This window comes from Lygodium microphyllum, chromosome 20 (assembly GCF_053477565.2).
Source record: "Lygodium microphyllum isolate KBCC chromosome 20, Lygodium_microphyllum_v1.1.10, whole genome shotgun sequence".
Lineage (NCBI taxonomy): Eukaryota > Viridiplantae > Streptophyta > Polypodiopsida > Schizaeales > Lygodiaceae > Lygodium > Lygodium microphyllum.
Genome location: NC_141154.1, coordinates 75305352 through 75328071, shown reverse-complemented (window position 1 = coordinate 75328071; position 22720 = coordinate 75305352). Strand labels below are relative to the sequence as shown.

General features: G+C 39.7%; 2 protein-coding genes across 5 annotated transcripts; one reads left to right on the top strand and one right to left on the bottom strand.

The window, feature by feature from the left end:
- Positions 1-15734: 15734 nt before the first annotated feature.
- Positions 15735-16232, bottom strand: LOC148019036 (mitotic-spindle organizing protein 1-like). The gene has a single exon (XM_087701589.1). It carries the CDS (start codon positions 16230-16232, stop codon positions 16026-16028), a length of 207 nt encoding a protein of 68 aa, XP_087557715.1. The 3' UTR covers positions 15735-16025.
- Positions 16233-16410: 178 nt separating this feature from the next.
- Positions 16411-22293, top strand: LOC148019035 (uncharacterized). Of its 4 annotated transcripts, none has more exons than XM_087701586.1 (3): positions 16411-16610; positions 16804-16908; positions 18485-22293. In XM_087701586.1, the coding sequence occupies exons 1-2, from the start codon at positions 16411-16413 to the stop codon at positions 16805-16807; spliced, it is 204 nt and encodes a 67-aa protein (XP_087557712.1). In that variant the 3' UTR covers positions 16808-16908; positions 18485-22293. The 4 variants fall into 4 exon arrangements, with proteins under 4 accessions (XP_087557712.1, XP_087557710.1, XP_087557714.1 ...); XM_087701584.1 differs by having other exon boundaries at positions 16411-16711; XM_087701588.1 differs by lacking the exon at positions 18485-22293 and adding an exon at positions 17084-18460.
- The last annotated feature ends 427 nt before the right edge of the window (positions 22294-22720 follow it).

Here is a 22720-nt window from a genome sequence, read left to right as displayed (position 1 = left end):
AAAGATTGCATTACTCAATTGCAATACTATGCTTTTTGGATTCAAATTTGTGATGATGACACAAATGGATGCCTCTTACGTGGCGGCCACTTGCTACTATAGCAATACATTATTGATTGTTATTGTAGTATTGCGAATTGTAGAGTGGCTTGGTGTCATTGTAATTAGGAAAATTTGTAAATAAAATATATAATGGATTGGCTTAGTATGATAAATGGAATGGATGAAAATGGTAACAACATTAATGGAGTTGATGTGGGCAAGAGAATAGTGTTACTATCCTCATTCACAAGTGGACCTAGATTCATGTACGAGTTGTATCAAGATGCTATGGCAATTGTACGTAGTAAATGGAACCATGATTTATTTATCACCATGACATATAATCCTAAGGTATTTGACGATGGAAAATATTTGAAAGGAGAGTCGATACATAACTTGATATATTTTGTTTATCAAAATGTGCATTGTATACATGATTATCAATCATTCTTTAGTGAAACTGCCATCCTTTCACTTCGAAACAATGATGTGGAAATTTTGAATAGCCATGCATTGCAATTGACACCAAGAAAGGTTAAACAATACCACAGTACTGATTCCATTGATCATATAAAAGAAAACTCCTTGTTTAGTGTCAAATCTCTTAATTTCCTTGACTTTGGTGGTGGTGCTATTCCTCCTCGTGTATTGCTTATTGGGGTAAAGGCACATGTGCCTAACTGCCCATGCATTAATTACACTAATAGTACACACATTCCCTCACACATATACACTGTAGCTGGAGGGTGTCCATCACTGTTACTTCATTCTTTATTTTTTCAATGACATTTGAATAAAGGGAATGTCTATCACACATTGGGACTATTGGAGTTCACACATCTTCTGTGTGTCTCTCTCTCTCTTGCTCTTGCTCCTTCCACCATAGCTCTTGCTTCCACTCCATGCTTCCACTTCAAAGCAACTCACCTTCCTTCAACAAGTATCAGAGCCATCTTCCTCAAGAGCTTGAGCCTAGACCCAACTTCAACTTGTGGAGAAAAGCTTCAGCTCTCATAGTCTCAATGGGGTAGCCATGGATTCTTCTCCCCCCAAGGTATGCATTGAGCTCCACTTCTTCCCCCCTCTTGAGGCATGATCTAGGACCTTGCTAGAGGTCATTCATCAATGTCCTAAGCCCCAATACATCAGCAAATGCAGCAACAACATCAACATGATTTGCACCTATTTGATGTGCCCTCATCCTTGATCAGTTTGCCCCATTCTCTAGCTCTTGGAACTCCTCTTGGCTCTTGGAAATCTTTGGAATCTTCCTCTCGTCTTTGGCATGAGTTTGGGCATCAATTGGAGCTCTTGGGATCAGCCATTGATTCATAGTTTGTGAGGGTCTGTTGTAGAAGTTTGTTCATTGTCTGGAGGTCACTTATGCTTCTCGGGATGTGTATTTGATGCCAAATCATCTGGGAATGTTATACCAATGTATTGGAATGCTATGGGAGTGATTTAAGTGCTCTTTTTCTTAATTTTTTTTTAATTACTATATTATAAGCAAGGATGAATGTTATTTTATCAATGAAAGCATATGCTTATTGCTCTCGGGTGCTTACATATTATTTGGGGTTGATATACTGATGCTTATGGTTCATGTTACATGCTTTGTTATGCTTCTGGATTGCCTTTGATATGAGATTGGATCTTTAAATCTTGACATTGATTATCATTCACACTATTATGTATGGTTATTTGATGCTCCAGTAAGCGCTTTGCAAGGTACTTGGGTTGGATGCTCCCAGATATATGATGTTTTGAGATTTGTTTGCTCATTTGGCATTCAAATTTTGTTCTAGTGGAAATGAGTTCTTGACATTTGGTCACACAATTGAGCTTGAGTGTCTTACAATAAGACCGTGGGACATGGTGACATGTGCATGCTCTTGGCATGCTTTATGTACACAATTGATGCATAGTGGACAAATCTAACATTATTTTTGGATCGGCACCTATCTTTGTCACAACATCGATAGTGATGTATACATCTTGGTTGGTTATTTACTGAGCTTCTATAACATTGCTCAATCCGTTGTGCCTCTAGTTGGTCTCTTTTGTTACTCATGAGATCCACTCTATGAATAATGGTTATGCCTATGGGATGTATCTTGGTCTGACACACTGGTTATTTGACAATTCTTGGTGCCATCCACATCTTCACTCACTACTGATTTGAGCCATTCCTTGGCAATTGTAGTTTTTCTTATATTAGTGCCCATCTTTGGTACTTCTTTCTTATTAATGTACCTCATCTTCAGCATATTGTAATTGCAATCTACTATACTATTTATACAAGCAATCACCTTCATTTGACAGTTCTTGGCATTGAGTTTGTGGACAATTCATTATTTAATCTGTATGCCTTATTTTTAGCTTGATTTGGTGGTGGTCTTAGGGTTGTTTGCATGCACTAATTACAACAACCTGCCTTGACAGTTAGTGCACCTGTTTGCCTTCATTATGGTTGGCAACTCGATTGATAATGTTATCTTTAATATTGACAAGTTGGATAGCACCAACTACAACTACTGAAAGGCCTAAATCTTGCAAGTTTTAGTGCAGAAAATGCAAGTTAGGCCCTTGAAACATAAGGGTATCAATCCCAAACTTATTCATGCAAATGATTGGGCTGAATTAGATGAGCTATGTAAGTCCACCATCATATTATCCCTCTCTAATCAGGTGTTCTATAATGTTGTCTCTGATGGGCAATCCGCATGGGAATTATGGGAAAATATTCGCAATGTCTATGACAAGCAAAGCGCCACTTCTCAAATTTATTGGCCAAAGCAACTCATGGGCCTTCACATAAAGGAGGTCACTTCTATGTCAGCTCACTTAAATGAGTTTCATTCCATTATTGGTCATTTGTCTTTTTGCAGGGGATTGAATTCAAGGACACTCTTCTTCCCTTGTTCCTCTTAGTTACACTCTCCGAATCATGGGATACCTTTTGTACTACTTTGTGTGCCAACATACCTACTCATGGGTTACAATTGTAGGATGTAGAGGGTACACTCTTGACTGAAGAGGTTAACAAAAAGAATGTCAATACTTCCCCTGTACCTCTCATACTTTTAGAGGCAATAATGGTAGGAGCGGTAATGACCTCCATGGGAGAAACTCTCAATAGTGTCACTCTCAATCACATGGACAGTCTTGCAGTAAGTCCCATGGACGTATGTCCTCATTGACTTATCATTAATGTGGGAAAGTAGGGCATGTTCTACATTAGTTCCATAAGATGTGCGAGGACAAGTGCAAGTAAACGGGAAAGGGTAAAGCACAGTACAAAACTGATGATCGCAACATTATCACTAGCCTAGCAAGTCCACTGTTAAGATTGATGAGATTAATGTTGTGCAAACTGATTCTAATGATAATTTTATACTTGTAACTTTTTCTCTTGATACTTCACAACTAATTGATGCTTTGTCAAGGTAAACTCAGTGTTGGCTACTAATAAATTCAGGGGCTTCTTTTCATGTGATCCCTCATATAGAGTGGTTTCACTCCAATCGCAGTATGTCTGGATCTCTCCACTTGGATAATGACCTGGCATTGGAGAGATGTTGGTATTAGTGATGTCCAATTGCAGTTTGGTTCAAGTTACATGTTTACTCTAAATGATATACGTTATTAGCTCTCATGAAGAGCCTTATCTCTGCTGGCACTTTGAATGATGTAGGGATGTAGTTTATTTTGGTGATTCCTCATGGAAGATTACCCGTGGGAATCTTGTCATTGCACAAGGTGTTAAGTCCAATACTCTCTATCTCTTGCTTGTATCTGGGTCAGTTAACCATATTTTGGTAGTGGATGCAATTCCACATGTATCTCTTTGGCATCATTGCCTTGGGCATATGTCCTTGAAAGGAATGAAAATGCTTACTTGTTTGCAGTATCTCCTGCCCTTGACTATAAGTGCTTTGAGTCTTGTGATCATTTTTTATATGGCAGGCAGACACACAATATGCATAAAAAGTCCGGTATGACATGCATGGGTGAGCCTTTGGCTCATGTTGATTCGAATGTATGTGGTCTCATGACCTACAAGTCATTAGGTGGCACCAAGTATTTCATTACTTTCATTGATGAGTATATGCATATGGTCTGGGCATATCCTATTAAGTAGAAATCAGAAGCCTTGGCTACATTTCAACATTGGCTTGCTTTGGTTGAGAACCAGTCTGGGTATAGGCTGAAATGCCTAAGGTTAGATAATAGAGGTGAGTATGTCTCTAAGGCCTTTGAGAAATTTTGTGATGAGAGGGGCATTAAGCATTAGTTGACTAACATGTACACCCCACCCCAATATGGTATGGATGAGCACATGAATAGGACCATTCAGGACCGGGTGTGCAATATGATTAGTTAGGCAGCTTACCACAACATTTTTAGGTTAAGGCAGTTACTACTATTGTATACTTGGTAAATCGGTCTCCATGTACTACTCTTGACTATCAGGTTATAGAGGAGGTATGGTCTAGAAAACCTCCCTCATATGCTCATTTGTGTGTCTTTGCTTATGAGACTTTCTGCCATGTACCTAAGGACAAGCGCAATAAGCCGGATCCTAAGTTTAGGAAATGCATCTTTCTTGGTTATGGGGATGCAAGTGAGATGGAGTATTGCCTATGGGATCCACATGCTCAAAAAGTTATCCGCAACCCTGATGTTATTTTCCATGAGGAGAAAATGCATAAGCAACCTGAGCATGTCATTGAGGCAGGCAATGTGATATTTTAAGATCAGCCTCCTTCTATTGTACAGCCAGCTAGATAGCATGTAGCAATAGTAGCTGATGCCCCAGTGGCCCATGTCCTTGATGCTCCACAGGATATACATGCCCTATAGCCAAGTCTTGAGGTAGTCTACTAGAGACAAATGATAGCCTGCACAGTTTGAGCCCTCTATGAATTATGTTATGTTGACATATTGTTGGTGAGCCTCTTACTTATAATGAGGCTACGCGCAGAGGTGATAGTCACTCTTGGAAGAGGGCCATGCGGTCAAATTATGACTCGCTGCAAAAAAATCATACATGGGATTTGATTCCTTTGCCTAGTGGCAAGTGTGCTTTGCCATGCAAGTAGGTGTACAAGTTGAAACATACCCCTAGACACTCCAAGCCAAGATAGCATGCCAGATTGGTTGCCAAGGCTTCAAGCAAGAACATGGTGTGGACTTTGATGAATTCTTTTCTCCTATTGTGAAGATGACTATCCTACACTTAGTACTGGCTTTGGTTGCTCAGCTTGACTTAGATCTTTATCAGATGGATGTCAAGACGGCTTTTCTTCATGGGGACTTGCATGATGAGATTTACATGGAGCAGCCTAAGGGCTTTGTAGAACATGGTAGGGAGCACCTACTGTGTAGATTGAGGAAGAAACTTTATGGACTTAAGCAGGCACCTAGAAAATGGTACCACAAGTTTAATGTCTTTATGCATTCACACGGATATTCCTGCAATTATATGGATCCACGTTTATACACAAAGAAGGCTCATGATGGCAGCCTTATGATTTTGATCCTCTATGTGAATGATATGTTGCTTTTGTTGGGAGTGCTCACGATGAGTTGGATGCCTTGAAACGTTAACTCAAGAAGAGCTTTGAGATAAAGGACATGGGACATGCCTTGTATATTCTTGGGATGTGCATTATGCATGATTGCTCTAACGGGCTCCTCTACTTATCACAAAAGGAGTACATCCAAAAGGTCCTTGAGAGGCTTCATCTATGCAAGATGTTAAAACCTATTAGATGTCCTTTACCCTCTCACGTGAAGGTTAGTCAAGCGATTGTCAACAGTCTGATGAGTGAAAGGTCGAGATGGCCAAGATCCCTTATGCATTTGTAGTGGGCAGTTTGATGTATGCCATAATAGCCACTTGTCCTAACATAGCATTTGCCATGGAAATTGTGGCACGCTATATGGCTACATCTAGCCAATGGCATTGGGATGCCATCAAGGATATCATGAGGTACCTAAAGGGCATCGTAACTATGTGCATCTATTATGGTGGCCAGTATACATGAGTCATGTGATAATTGACTCTGATTATGCAGGACATACTGACAGTAGGAAGTCCACCTATGGCTATGTCTTCACTTTTTGCTAGAGATGTTGTTTCTTAGATGTCCAAGGTGCAAAAATGCACATGCCTATCTATTATAGAGGTAGAGTGTATTGCAGCCAACCACTGAGACTTGCAAGGAGGCTCTCTGGTTAGGCTGTTTGGTGGAAAATCTTGGTATTAATCATGTGGTCCCTACACTGCATTCGAATTCTATGAGCTATTCTATTGGCCAAGAATCTAATCTTCCATGCAAAGATGAAGCACAGTGTTACCACTTTATTCAAGAGGTCCTTGTTGAGGACAAGTCCAATGAGCTTGTCAAGATCTCAACTAACTAAAATCTTGCAGATCTACTCACTAAAAGTCTCCTAGCATAGCATTTTTCCTTCCTTAGGAAGTTGATGGCCATTGGATGAGATGACGTCTCTCCTCATCATGTTGTACTTATGTACATTTATACATTGTCACTTTTTTCTTATTCTCTCCTCATTAGGGGCACATTCACCTTTGACTAGGAGGTTATTGGGGATAAAGACACATGTGCCTAGCCACATGTGTATTAGTTATACTAACAATACCCACACACCTACGCACTATAGATGGCAGGTGTCCATCACTGTCACTCCATTCTTTATTCTTTCAGTGATTTGAATAAAGAGAAGACCGATCACACGTTGTGATTGTTGACACCACAAAAGATAGCAAAGTGCCTTTTTCTGGCGGCACTCACCACAAGGCCCAGCAACAGCCCAAAATCACACCAGTAGCACCACCAAAGCCAAGACACACTCCATCACACAAGAGAGCTTTCTCTCTTTTACTTGAGAGAATGACTATCTCCCTTCCACCTTTTATCCTTAGTAAATTCCTTGTGGCACTCTGCATGTGGGATAGAATCTCGTTTTTACCAAGCTTGTGAGCCCTCCATTCCCTTGTAAAAAAAAAGGGTGTTTTTTCTCCTCTTTTTGAGCACATTTTCTGAGATCTATAACTTCGTGGTACAACATCCAATTTGCAAACCGATTTCACGAGCTTCGAGAATGATTTGAAGACAAGCTTTTGAAGTATTATCATTGCTGAGATTGGGAGCACTTCCAAAATTTCGCGCCAAAGTGACCTCTTGAGGCGGGCAAAACTTGGGATTTTTTGGCTCCAACAGACTCCGATTCAAGTGCTGTCAATTCCTGTGGTTTTCGTGCAACGATGAGTATCAAATTTCAGCATATTTGACTTCTCATTTTGATTGGTGAGGACATTTCAAATTGCTTTCGTGGTGCCAGATACGCTTTATCTCTACCTTTTGGGGCTTAAAATTCACTACTTTGAGTGTATCTATGTATGCTTGAGAGTGTGGATTCTGTGTATTTGGATGTTTATGCATGGTTTCAAAGAGGATTTGTTGACCTATTCAGCTTTGCACTTTTGTTCGAAATGTACAAAGAAGCTCGCTTTTGACATGTATGCTTCTTGTGGATAGTACCTATGCGGAAACATTGCAGTTTTCTGAAAGTACATTGTATTTACACTTGCCTTGCTTTTTTTGGTTTGAATTATCAATCCAAAAAAAACAAAACAAAACATCAATTAATCAATCATGTTAGGCACTGAAGATATGCCTTTGAATGACATTGATGTAGAGAAAGAACCTCTTATGCATGATGACAAATTGTCCTCTTCATCTAATAATGTGTGTAATCATCTTTCTAGTTTGGAAGGCACTATGCAAGTTTTGCTTGAACAAATGCAAATTTTAACTCGAAATGCTTTGGATAAAGGCAAGAGACCTTTAGATGAGAGTTCACCTGATGCATGTATGCATGACACACAAGTTATACATGACTCCTCTGTAGTCGTTCCTTCATTGCCAAAAGCTAAGTGGCAGCTTAAAGACCTTAAGCCGCCTAAGTTCAATGGCACGGCGGTACAAAGGACTGCAGATGTGGTGGAACAGTGGCTCTCTAAATGGGAGCAATGTTTTAAGGTATGCCATATTCATGAGGATACTTTAAAGATACAGCAAGCTACATATAATCTCAGGAATGCCGCTCACCGTTAGTGGTGGAAAATTGAGCAGGATCATGCAGAGCCGTCCACTTGGATTGCATTTAAGACATTGTTTTATAATAATTTTGTCCCTCCAGATGAGCGGACAAGGGCTTTAGATGCGTGGTTCTTCATAGCTCAGAAGAGCTACTTTGTCCAGGAATATGCAGACAAGTATAGAGAGACTCTATTAAAGATCCCTGAACATATTCCTGACTTTTTGCAAGTGCATAAATTTGTCGTGGGCTTAAAAGAAACCTTAAGGCCACTTGTCGGGAAGGAGAGATGTAAAACCTTAAATGAGGCAGTGGAGCTTGCATTAGTCCTTGAAGATGGTAAGGCCCAGAGATTTCCTTGGACTAGAGGTGCACGCCCTGTCTTTACTCCTGCAGCTGCACCTAGTGCTCCTCGTGCGAAGGACACTAGAGAAGTGCATATGATCAAGATTGTGACAGGTACCAAGAGGAAGGTATCTGCTATGGCTGAGAGAGCCTACAATAAATCCATGCTCACTCCACAGCAAAGGGAGAAAGCAATGAGAGAAGGACTCTATTATGGATGCCTGGAGCAGCATAAATTTAAGGCTTGTCCCAAGAAGGCAAGACTTAGTGCTCAAATGGTGCTTAATCCAATGCAAGATGTGGATAAGGCGAGAGATGACCTAGATGAGTCACCTCCACATGACTCTGGTTATCATGAACGGATCCTAGCCGTCATAGTAACAAAGAAAGTACAATTGTGCCAGATGCAGTGTTGTCGCCTGAGGCACAAAAGGGGTACCAGTTTGCTAACACTGAGCTCATTGTAATGAAAGGCATAGTGGCAAGATGCCCTGTGCGTATTTTATTTGATACGGGCTCTTCACATAATGTTATTAGCTCTAATCTCGTCAAGAAGCTAAAGCTCAAGACTACCCCTTCAAAATATAGTTATTCGGTAGAGCTGGCTAACGGGATGGGTACAGAGACATGGGATTAGCGAGTTGTTGACCTCCCTGTACAAATCCAGTCCTATGAGGATAGATTGGATTTTGAAATTACACGGCTTGCAAGATTCGACCTAGTGTTGAGCAAGCAGTGGCATGCAAAGACCTATCATTGACTTCTCTTCTCATCTCATATTTATCAATTTGAGCACGAGGGCCGACGATTGTTGATTCGAGGAGAACCAGATCTCCAAGAATTGAAGATTCTCTCGATGACCAAGGCGCTCAAGATTGATTGTAAGCCTCTTTACTTTTGTTATATTTTAAATATTTCTAAATGTTTATCAAATGATGACACGGATAAAGGCGGAAGTTCCACAAGTATCCCTTCGACCTTATCAAGTAAAATAAGATCTCAATTTCTTTATATACTTGAGAAAGTTTCATAATTACTCACTGATAGATGCCAAATGAATGAAAGAGAGTGACTTGGCAAGCCACTCTTAGTCTTATAGCTTTATCTAGAGGTATTTCAACTAGAACCAACTTTAGATTAGGCTCTTTCAAGATCAACAAAGAGCAAGATCCAAAGCACTACCTAACACTCAAGAGGGAGGTAGGACTTCCGCTCCTCTAATTATGGATAGCTTGTGTATATAGTGGATCTTGGATGTATTCAACATACATCTAAGGTACTATTTACTAACAATATATTTTCCATGAGGCCTATTTAGTGTATTAGTTACTATTGTTGGTGTGCAACTAGGTATGGTCTTCACAACAACTCTAAGACTATACATTTGCATTAGGTATTAGTGGTTTTTAGCTGTCTTATTAGACAGCAATGTTATGTAATGCCATTGACAATTTAGCCATGGTTTATGCTCAATTTATGCTTTACTATGATTGTTGGCCAAACACATTTGATTTAGAGTTAATGGATGCATTCATATAGTTTTGACAATAGTTATGCTTTACTTTTGGTCAATTATGACTTGGTCATGTTAGCCAAAAATTTCAATATGTGTTTGGCAATACCATAGTTGAGCATCAATGCAGTTGATGTTCTTTGACTATGATAATTATGCATTTTCTAGTTTAAAACTTTTGCTTGTGCCACGTTGCAATGCAATCAAGGATGATGGCAAGGATTTTAATAGGGAGGTCTATCACAAGACATGTATTTTCAATCTTTAGCTTTGGCATTATTGAGTTGTGCATCTGTGAGGTACACATGTCAACTACAAGTCAATTAAGTCACGACAACGGCCTAAGTAACCCAAGTGAGCAATGTAGGACATTGGTAAAAGTTGTAATAATTAGGGTCTAGGCCATTAATTGGGCTATTATAATGTGAGATGGCGACATTAGGACAAGCCATTAATTAAATAATTTATGCTAATCCTAACCCAGCTAATGTTGGAAGAATTAAATGTTCCATGGGCATTAGCACACTAAATGAGATTGGACACTAGCCAATTGTTGGGCAAGATCCAATGGATAATTAATTACTTAATGCTAAAAATTGGTTTTGCAAAGCTATCACTTTGCAAACTTTCCCATGCAAGCCAAGAGAAGGCTAGTTCAATGTAGAGAAAGCAATTTAGAGCCTAGAGGAGAAAGAAGCCACCAAATTAGCTTTAAGACAAGCGACAGTTGATCGCAATGTGAACAAGACATGCATAATAGGTTTTCTTCTTCGCCTCAATGAGAGGCGATAATAGAAAAGGACTCGTCATTTGCACTAGGGTTTTGCACCTCCCCCCCCCTTCCCCTTTTGAAGCTATTGGTATCATCAAAATTTCTACCAAAGCTATCATTCAAAAGATACTCCTTTCAGTTGATTTTCTCATCCTCTCACATTCCTTAAGATATTCTCAACATATTCTAGCCATTGGTGAAGAGAAATTGAAGAAATTGTTGTTGAAACCCTAACTTGTAGTTGCCATTAGGGTTTTTTGGCCATCTCTAGATCCATGCCTACTAATTGTAGACCATGTACTTAGAATAGCAATTGGGAATTAAGAATTCACACTCTAATACTAATCGTTGGATTTAGGATTGTGGATTTGCATACACAAATCTTGAAAAAGAAGAAGGTTGAGAGTACACAACACAAGTATGTTGAGAGGTACCAAAATAGAATATTACAAAACTACGTATACCCTACAGCAAATAGACATATATAAGATTGAAAGAAGTGCCCCAACCATCCTATTTGTATTCACACATGTTACTATCAAAATATGATAACAACAAACTCTACTTCTCTATATCTTTAATTCATGGTCTCAACTTCTTGTATACATGGGTCTTTCTCTTACCAATACAACATTTCTCTCTCCTTCCTCTTTTCTTTTATTATAACCCTCAATTGTGTAAGTGTGGTCTACTTGTAAGTCGATGTTATGAGAGGGTGAAAGATGGATGTAGTAGTGTAGATCCACATAAGTAAGAGTCAAGAGGAGCACCAAATGGTCCATGTGTGGTGCTAGTGGCTTCTCTAATTCTCTCTCAAAGTAAGTTTTATGCACATCCTTGCATGGAAAAACCAAGCAAAATCATTTCCAAGCATTTCATGAGTATATATTATCTTCTATTTCAATTGTTTGATTTGCTTCTTTTTATCAAGAAATAAAGGAACATAAACAAATACAAAAAAAGTCAAAACTATAAGTCATTACACAAAACTTGAAACCCAAAAAATCTAAGAAAATACAAAATGAATGTTTTCTTTATTCATATTTCAAAATTTAAATACCAAAAAATAGAGAGGATGGACAAAAGAGTGCTAAGTTTTGTGGTAACATGAAGAGGATGGACAAAAGAGTGCTTACTGAGTTTCAAAATTTAAATATCAAAAAATAAAGAGAATGGACAAAAGAGTGCTTATTAAGTTTTGTGGTAGCATAAACTTGTTGAAACATCAAAGTGAGTAAGAGAGTGTGCACAAGAGGAAGAGACAGCTTAAGTACAATAAGAAAATCTTGCTTAGTGAGTTATTCACAAGTACAATTGTACAACTAGTACACTCTCCTCTACATTGAGAGTGCCCTTTAAGCTGTTTATATAGCCTCTGGATAGCTAGGGTTAAGGTTTCTCCCTACCCTCTAATTCATTCACCCCCAGCTACCCTTATCTACCCTTGCATACATAGGGTTCACATGCCTCTCTCTCAACACCCCCCCTCAATGCCAGAGTGGCATTGGACTACAAGACATGTTAATGCTCCCCCCTCCCCTTCTTTCCAGTTTCTTTTCTCCTCATCTAAACAAGACTGGATTGTGCTTTTCAAAGTTGGATTAGGGATATTGGTAAGAGTAGTTACAAGGGTTGGAAATACCTTCTTTACAACCTTCAAGAGAATTGCAATGGCATCTTCATTATGAATTAGAGCTTGAATTGAGGCTAGCTGTGCCATGAGCCCCTTTATTTGAGAAATGAACTTACCTAGGTCTTCTTCTTATTTATACTCCAAGCTAAAAATTATGATTTGAACGAAGATTTTGGAATTCTTTTCTATAGTACCATAAAGCTTTTCAAGCTCATCTCGTCTCTCATTGGCAATGGAGAGTCTATCAATATGATGGGTTAGGGACTTAGCTAGATGAAGCATAATGATAGCTTAGGCTCTTTCATCTTCTATATCAAGTGGGTTTTATGGATCAATAACATTGGTAACTTTGATGAAGAAAGTCTTTTCCATTAAAATTACGGATTTGAAATCTAACATCAATATAAGCCATGGCCATGATAGAAAGATCTTGCCAATTAATCTAAACAATGGCAATGTCTAGTCCTTTACACAATGGCCAATAAATGCAAACCAACTGAAGGAAATGATCTATATGCTCAAAGATGTCACATAGCCTTACAACTATGTAGACTTAAACTGCAAGGATGAGAAAGATTGAAAGTCATACATGTGGAGTACTTCAAAATAAGACTTTGGTAGTCCTTTCCTTTGGATAACCCTTTGTTTGGGTTTGATTGTCTTCTTGGGCTTTAATTAAGTGAACTTGGATTGAACTTTTGGCTCCTCCCAATCTTGTGGTCTAATGGATGAGTATTTGGTTGAACAAAGTTGATCGAGAACTTCAATACTTGAAGAAGAGTTCGAGGAGATTTCAATTACATCCATATTTTTATTTTATCATTTTTAAAAAATAACTAATGACAACTAAATGCTATTTTGTGCTAAGAAGCACTCATCTCAAAGTTAAGACCACTTGAGATGTTAAGGAGAGCATGAGAGTATGCATAAGAGGGAGAGAGACAAACAAAGAGAGAGCTCAAGTACAAGAAGAAGATCTTGCTTAGTTGTTCACAAGTACAACTAGTATACTCTCCTCTACATTGATAGTGACCTGTAGACTATTTATATACCTTCTCGATGGCTAGGGTTAAGGTTTCTTCTTCCCCTCCAGTTTATTCACACCTAGCTACCCTTGTCCACCCTTGCATCCATAAGGTTCACATACCTATCTCTCAACAAAACTTTCTAATGCTACAATCCCACATGTGGGGTTACATTTTAAGGTTGTTCCTATGCTAAATATAAAAAAAGGAATACAAAGAATAATCTCAATAAAAATCCAATGAATATCTCTTGTTATTTTGGTAGATTATCTTTCATATGAGTAGGCTAAGATTATTATGTGTCATTTGTGAGGCCTCAATAGCACAAGAATAGTCTCAATGCAATGTGCCTCTTGTGCAAAAGGAACAAAGCACTACAAGCAACAATACATACACAAAGGAAAAACATAAAAGGCATGTAAGTGCAATTGACATGTTGATTCCTTTAGTTAGAGTACATTGTTTGTGCAAAAGAGAATCAAATATTGCACATCATGGTCTTCATCTATCAATGAAGCACTAAGGTATAACACTTGGATTCTTCATAGCCAAGTGTAGTAAGGATACTCAAGCTGTAGGATACCCAAGAGTCATAAAGGATGAAGTCAGGCTGAGAGAAGGTGGCTCTCTATGGATGTGATATTAAAAATGATTCTTCAGCAATTTACAAGCAGAGCCTCTTTTTCCTTGCTAGTCTTACTTCCTCAAATGTGTATCTAGATTGCGTCCCCTATGCAAATTGATCCTTACCATGTGGTACCATAGTTGCAATGGGGGTCTAAAGTTTTGCCAAGTTTTAAGTTCTGACCTTAACCATTAGAGTACTTTCTATTACCAATCAAACCATTTTCGCATCCTATGGCTATATATATGCTATTTGCCAAGACTGTGCCTATTATCAATTTTTTGCCCTCCTGAGAGCGTAGCCTAGAAGCCTGGCTCATTTTGCCTTCATCCTTGCATTCTTTTCTCTCTTTGCTATTCACACTGCCACCGTGCCACTATTCCCATCATGATTATTGTTCTTGTTGTATTTGCTTGTTGCTGCCTAATCACCGCCGATTTAAGCTCATGTTTATGGCTTAACTGATGCATTTTAACTACTATCCATCTAGCGTTGGCATCACACTCTGTTCAAATAGCTCTCACCAGATATGTGCATGAGTGTTTTAACATAGAAAAATTCCCCACACAAGCTTGTGTCACAAGTTTCCTCCATCGTAGCTTATTCCGCAAGCTTGCTTAAGGGTGAATTCATCCACAAGCTCTCAAGTCTCTCCAAGCTCCTCTCCAAAAGCTCTTCAACTAAATGTAGTTTTGAACATCTGCTTGAAAGTTACTGCTGTGCTTCCTCAAATCTTTGGTTGTTTCACCAGAAGAGAGACTATGTTCAATCAAGAATGCAACACACTACAAATCCCAAAGCCTAAGTTCTAACCATGCAAGGCATGGGGCTATCTATAATGCCTTGCAAGCAGCAAGAAGACTCAGGAACGTAGGTGGCTGGAGACTGATGGCAATCAGGAGAAGAGAAAAGTACAAAGTAGCGTAGATGCAATTAGGAGAAGAGGACAGATCGGACCTGCTACATCAACATCTGAACCGCTATCACTGCCTGCCAGTATACTAAAGTGTTGTTGTCTGCCACAGGCCTCCAAGGGATATGTGTAGGATGCAATGCCTGGCCACAGACATGTGACTAAAGGGGACACATGATACATACATAACAATCAACCAAGGCCCAATTGAGCAGTTGAGTGTCTGTCTAAATGTTCTTAACCCATCTTGTCTAAAAGGTCTTCAATCAACTTGAAACCCCTCTCTCTCAAGCAGATAGCTTTAATTCACCCACCTGCTTGAAATCCATATACTTACTATGTTGTGTTAAACTGACCCATCCGTATATCTTTTTTGAAAGATATTTCACTGCAAAGATACTCCAAACAGCAGATACCCTCCATTGGTGAAACAAAGGTACCCTGTCAAGCAAATTGGTGCCAATCTACCTCTCTTAGTCTTACCAGCTTGGATTTACTTGTTACAAACTAAAAATATTCCCAAAAAGATTCTAGGCTTGTACACCATTGTTCAGTTCTACTGCTGCTGTTCCTTGAGAAGCATCAAAGTTCATCGTATATGATACTTAACACAATACAAATGCTGACAAATATTAGGGCATCAATGTGATGCTAACCCCTTCCAGACTCACTAAATCAAAACAGCAGTGTCTCTCGAACTTGAGAGGCTCGGTTCGCTCTGAAATCATTCGGTATGTGGATAAAACAAATAGTGAATTCATTAGTCAGTTTGAAATCTTTGCAGTGGCAGAATGCAAACATTCTCCTGCAATGCTGAAGCCTGTCCATACATATCCACTATAGGACATTTTGGCAGAATGCAAATAATCTCCTGCACTGCAGAGGCCTGTCCATACATATTAAACAGTCTGGCTAAAATTCAACATTCAAAAGGGTTTGTATGGGAGAGATGTACGACCGTAGAAGCGGAACGAAGCTCGCATTGGCTGCTCCTTCATGACCAGGTCAACGTGAGGATATCAAAGCCCTAGGGCCGGTGGGCGCACAGCGCCGCGCCTTCTCTGCGCAGCTCCTTGACCACAGCAGCCAGAGCCTCCGGATTGACGCCATGCTCGCACAGAGCGATGAGAATGGCCAGGGTCTGGCGATCGAGGCCTGTGTTGAGGAGATTGGACATGAGGTAGGCCAGATCAAGTGCTTCCCTTGCTTTCTGCAACCGAGCGTCATCGTCCATCCTCTCTCTCTCTCCTCCTACTGAATGCTGTTGAAGGTTATTCAATATCCTATTGGAGTTTAAGGGTGGTTACACACCAACACGCGGCCGCCCAAGTGTGCAAGAACTGGCCAATAGGAAGGCCCGAAAACGGGCGCCCCCCTCTTACACACTGGGGGCGCCTGGCATCTCCACCGAAATGGGGTCTTCCATGCTCCCCCCGCCCTCTTTTGGTGTTCCACAGGGCGGGGGAGTTCGCCCGTCTGGTGTCCTCCGCAGCAGGCAAAGTGAGCGGGCTCAAGGCATCCCTTTTTGCCCATTGCTAGGTTTCGGCCTCATCAAGCTTCCTTTTGTTGCCCGTTGCCAGGGAGCCGTTGTGAAGAAGCAGGTTCTCCACAGGTATAAACGTCGTGCCAGGGATCGCCATGCATGTGTGTTCATCTCTCTATGTTCGTCTGGATTCATCCCTCTCTTCACACAAATCTATACACATCCTGAAGGTGGGAAGGCGTCTTTGATGATTATGCATCCAGCCATGTCTCTCTCTGTTCCAGAAACCAATTGTATGTTAATTATGGCCAATTGGTTGCAGGTGATTTGCAGGCTTCACAGGTGGTCTTATCACAGGTGATTTGTAGGCTTCAATGGTGGTCTTATCAAAGCTGAATCATAGGCTTCACAGATGGTCTTATTATAGGTATGCTCTCTCTCTCTCTCTCTCTCTCTCTCTCTCTCTCTCTCTCTCTCTCTCGTGTAGGAAATAGAAGATACACAACAGAAATGCACTGCTATTATTTAAAACTACTCCATTCATTCTATTGATAGAGGCTCTTTCTGTGGTGAGCTTTGGAATTAAAATTGCCCACATGTAGGACATAAATGTCTGGGGAGGAAATGTGATAAAGAAGGATGAGCAGGTGATTGAAATGGACGAGGTCCTTAGGGAGAAGCCAAAGGGCTTAATTGGTTTAATTATGTTCGAACCCATACGTAATGCAAGTTGCCCTGATTTTGGAGGGTCTGAGGCTACTTTTGTAACAAATTATCATGACAGGTTGAATGTCTGTGTTGTGTTTATGAAGAAGTTGAAAGTTGTGTGCATACATGTTTGGTTTGTAAGCATGCATGCATGCGTGCATTTGCAAATTGAATTTATTTGTTGAAGGGTGTTCAGATTGCAATATGTTGAATGTGATTAGATTAGCTATGTTTTTATCTTATGTTATAGTGTACTATACGTTTTGAATGTTGTGTGTACACATGTTTCATTTCTGTGCATGTATGCTATCTTTTAATCTTTAAAAGGTATTATATTTGCAAATATAGTTGCCATTTGGAGACCAAGCATAATGGTTTTTTGCAAACCAAACAAAATCTATACATTATGGTTTTTGTAAAGAATGATGAAGCAAACTTTGAGTTTGTATATACTTAGTTTCTTCATTTGCATATTTTTTTAGTCTATGCCAACCTTGGGTTGATTGAGAACAAAATTTCACATAGTATCTATTTTGTTAAGTACTCTCGAAGTATCTATACATATTTGTATACACTATGTTGATTGAGAACAAAATTTCACATAATATCGATTTCGTTATGCACACTTGAAGTATGCATACATGTTTCTGTATTACTACATTTGTGTACACTATGCTGATTGAGAAAAATATTTCACATAATATCGATTTTGTTATGTTGAAAGTGTTGGAAAAGACTGTCCATAGTGTGGCTTATCTTTTTGAAACTATCCATTGTTTGAAACTATCTGAAACTGTCCATTGTCCATAAAATGGAACTGTCCTTTGTCCATAGTGCTGCATATTTGTAGGCAAAATTTCTTATCATATCGATTTTACATAATATCAATTTTGTTATGTTGAAAGCATTGGAAAAGACTATCCATAGTGCTGGCTATCTTTTTGAAACTGTCCATTGTCCATAAAATGGAACTGTCCAATGCTGCATATTTGTAGGCAAAATTTCTCATCATGACATTCACAGATGGTTTGTGCATGGCTTCAAATTTTAGCATGTTTAAGCTCTCTTGATTAGCGTAATACCAATGCAAATGTGCCATCAAATGTTGCTTTAAATCATGGCAGGCATATGCTCAAAATAGTATCCATTGTGGTGCCTATTTGTAGGGACTTGTCTGTTTGAGCTGTCATAATTATTGTTACATAAATAATAATAATGGATCAATTATGTAAAGAACAATAAACCTGTTTGTCCATTCACGTATTGTAAATGATGGATCAATTTTTATGTGTAAGGTGGAGCTCGATGGATTCTCAAGAGAGCACTCCCATGGAGGAGTTTCATCAGTTCGTGTCTCAAATGAGCCAAGATGCAATATGCTTGTAAATGTGTAAATGTGTTTTCGAGCCAAAGTGTGGGTGTTTCAAACCACATTCCAAGCCATAGTGCCATTGGCAATATCCTTGTAAATGTGTTTTCAAACCGCCCTCCTTTGATTAATCCTCATCCTCCTCAATTCATACCGTTCCAATGACCAACACAATAATGTAATTCTTCATCCAATTGCACATAGTCCTCAACATGGCCCCTCGGCCTTGCCACAATAAGAACCATAAGCAATAAGTTTCGATGATGCCAACCAGGACACATGTGAAGAGGTTGACTTGGTTCAGACTCAAGAACCAATGGTGGCATCTTCCAAGAATGCCAATAAACGACATCTACAACGAACATCATCGGAGTCTGATGCTCTTAAACCTCCTAAACCAAAGAGGGCGCAGAAAGGAAAGAATCAGAATGACCGACCTGAGACACAAGATCATTCAATAGCCACAAAAAAACCTTTTGTGCAATGGAAGGACACATGGACAGTACAGCTCATTCACATCCGAGGATCCATGAGTATGGAGTTCTCAAAGCCACCAAAGCAAGAAGTGGATATATGGTCTAAGGTGGCCACCCAGCTAGCATCACTATTTCCAGAGCGCTCGACAAAGATGATGAGGCATGCAGAAAATGGCACTGGCTGCTTCTAGATTGCATGGTATGTACGTAAAGTGGCCAGAACAAATGCAAAAATATGCAGATGCATTTCAAGCCCTAGATTATTTTAATAGGAAGGGCTTCCACTCTATTATTCTGCAGATAAGCGTGGCAGCCAATTGTGTTGTTTGGGACTATGACATTGGCTACTCGACAGGTTCTATGCACGATTGGAATGTTTTTCAATGTTCAGACCTAGGAAAACGATGCACAAATAAAGCTCTATTGTCTACTAGGCGATTGTGCTTATCCTGTACGCCTTTGGATGCTTCCTCCTTTCAAGGGTAGTAAGGATGGGCTATCTCTGGAACGTTATTATTGAAATTACATACAATAAAGTACTCGTATGCCAGTTGAAAGGGCAATTGGCATCCTTAAAGCGTGATTCTATATATTGTTAAAGAGATGTGACATGCTTTTACAAAATGTCCCGAAGATGGTGGCACCATGCCTTGTTCTACATAATATATGCTTTGTGCATGGAGATAGTTTTGATGATGCATGGATACATGAAGCGATAGCAGAACTTGAGAGAGAAAGTAATGCGCCTCATCAAGACATGGACTGGAAAAATAGTTTGAGAAATGGATTAGCAAAGGTTGCTACGCTAACTAACACAGGTACCATGCAAGCAATACAAAGAGCTCAAGCAATGGAGCCAACACAGGAGGCAAGCCATCTTGGGGGGGCATTTCGAAGAGACAACATTGCTCGACTCATGTTTTGGGAGAGAGAGAGGGAACACAAATGTGAGAATAATCTTTGGTGATTCTGACTCTGTGGAGGAAATGGACGACGAAAACAACAGTGAGTAAACTTCTGTAGCATCTGCAGTGCAGGTGGAAAGGCCTAGTATGCTATTATTAGGCCTTCCAGTGTAGCAACCTCCACGAACTCAAGGATAGCCTATAAATGCAGGCATCACACATTATTCCGTGAAAGAATAGCATTACACCACTGTCATGTACTGGAATTCGAGCAAAATGTTACCTGTTCACGGCACAAACAAATATGTTGTTTTCATCTTTGTGCTCTAGTGAGTATGCTTGAGGCCCAAACAGTGGCAACGAAAATTGCTTCATGGCACAATACTGCTCACTAGCTTTCATGGTACAACCACCTGGAGAGGCTTTAAGTGTAGGTTTCTCTCCATTTTCAGTACCAATAGGTCCTCATTCATTGGGGTAAGGCAGGAGTAGAAGCTTAATTCAAAAAGGGAGAAGGCAGAAGTAAGGCAGGTCCTCATTTAGTAATGAAAAAGACAGCAGGGGAGTTGAACCCCTTCACCATGTTGTTGAGGCATGGCTCTACCGAGCTCTCTGCGGAAAGGTGGAAAGAGCCAAATTTTTTTAGCACACCACCCCTCTTTCCACCTTTCCACATGCGCTCTAGATGCAAGGATGATTGAAAATTACTTACTTGGATGTGAATGCGCTTAACAATATGGGCTGATTGTGTTAGAGGAGGGGCCTGAGTTTGAGGCATCAAAGCTGCCAATTAAGCTGATGTCTAGTGCTACTGTTGCAGTTGTGATTGAGGTTGTTGTTGTTGTGCCAACTTCGCATGCAAGAGATTGCAAGACAAATTGTTGTTGCTGTGGTAAAATCACCTGCTGTTGAAGACCTGACAGTGGCTGTTATTGAAGGACTTGATGCTGAAGCAGTGATGGAGTCTGTTGTTGCAAAGAGAGTTGTTGTTGCTACAATTTCCGTTTGAAATACCCAAATGCTGCAACATAGTGTTGCATTAGAGTTATTTGTTGGAGCTGCAAGGGTTGCTGTTACTGCTGTTGAAGTTGTTGCTGCTGCAATTTTTGTTTCAAAATAGCCAAGTGCTACAACATAGTGTTGCATTAGAGTTGTTTCCTACTGTTGCAATTTCTACTTGAAAATAGCCAAATGTTGCAACATAGTGTTGCATTAGAGCTGTTTGTTGGAAATGCAAGGGATGATGTTGTTGCTGCTGCAATATATGTTTGAAAATAGCCAAGTGCTACAACATAGTGTTGCATTAGAACTATTTCCTGCTGCCACAATTTCTACTTGAAAATAGCCAAATGCTGCAACATAGTGTTGCATTAGAGCTGTTTGTTGGAACTGCAAGGGATGATGTTGCTGCTGCTGCAATATCTGTTTGAAAATAGCCAAATGCTGCAACATAGTGTTGCATTAGAGCTATTTGTTGGAGCTCCAAGGGTTGCTGTTGAAGTTGATGTGGCCGAGACTATGTTTGCAGTTGTTGCTGAAGTTGTCACACCTGTGGTTGTTGTTGTGGTTGTGGCCACTCTACTAATGTGTTCAAGGTATTGCTAGGGTGTATATCTTAGAAGACATGGAGATTTCATGTTAGAAGACATGTTATGACAACACCTTGCAGTGAATTCAAATTTCCCTACAGTGAACATAAAACTTTGAGTAGATTGAGAAACACGCTACCATGTTTGAGGTTGAGCAACGCGTCCCTTCATTCACATGCGATTCAGGAAGTGTCTGGTGCGTAGGTGGTGGCCGGTGTGTAAATGATTACAGACGGAAGATGGAGGGACACTTATTAATAACAAAAAGTGTCCATTGCCCAGTGTGTAGGCATGTGGCCGCCCAAGTCAACTTTTCATGTGCCCACAAACTGGGTGCAGATTGGGCGGGCAATGGCAGTGTGTAACCAGCCTAAATTAAACTAGCATATCGCGCATGCTCCGAGTGCATGGAACACTAGGCCATTTCGAAGCAGCAACTTCACTTAACAATTCACTTCTTATTTTCTCTCTCCTTTTTTCCCTCTCTGTTTTTAAATTTTTTCTTCACCTTTTCTCTCTCTCCCCCCCTCAATTTCTTATATCTAATTTTTTCTCTCTTTCTTTCATTTTGCTTTCTATTTTAGTTTATTTTTCTCTTGGTTCTCTCTCTCTCTTTTTCTCTCCCCGTCTTTCTTCTCTCTCTCTCTCTCTCTCTCTCTCTCCCCCTTTTATTCTCCCCCCTCTCTCCTCTCTTTTCCTTCTCTCCCTCTCCTCTTTTTTCCTTTTTTTTTCTTTTTCTTCTCTCTCTTTTCATTCTCTTTTTAAATTTTTTTATTTTCTCTCACTCTCTTTTAAATTTTATATTTCCTCTCTCTATTATTCTCTCTCTCTCTCTATTTATATTCTCTCTTTTTCTTCTTCTTCTCTCTCTCTCTCTCTCTCTCTCTCTCTCTCTCTCTCTCTCTCTCTCTCGCTTTTCTTTTTTCGCTCTCTCTCTTTTTCTTCTTCTTTCACTTTCTTTCCTCCCCTCAGTCTCTCTTAAAGTATGTAGATTTTATATTTTTCTTATATATAATGATCTCTTTATGTTGATATTCTCTCTCTTCTTCTCCTCTCTCTCTCTCCCCACCCCCTTTTCTTCTCCCCCCTTTCTCCTATTTTTTTCTTTTTATATTCTCTCCCTCTCTCTCTCTTTTAAATTTTATCTTCTCTCTCTATCTCTCTCTCAAAATATTTAAATTTAAAAAAGACT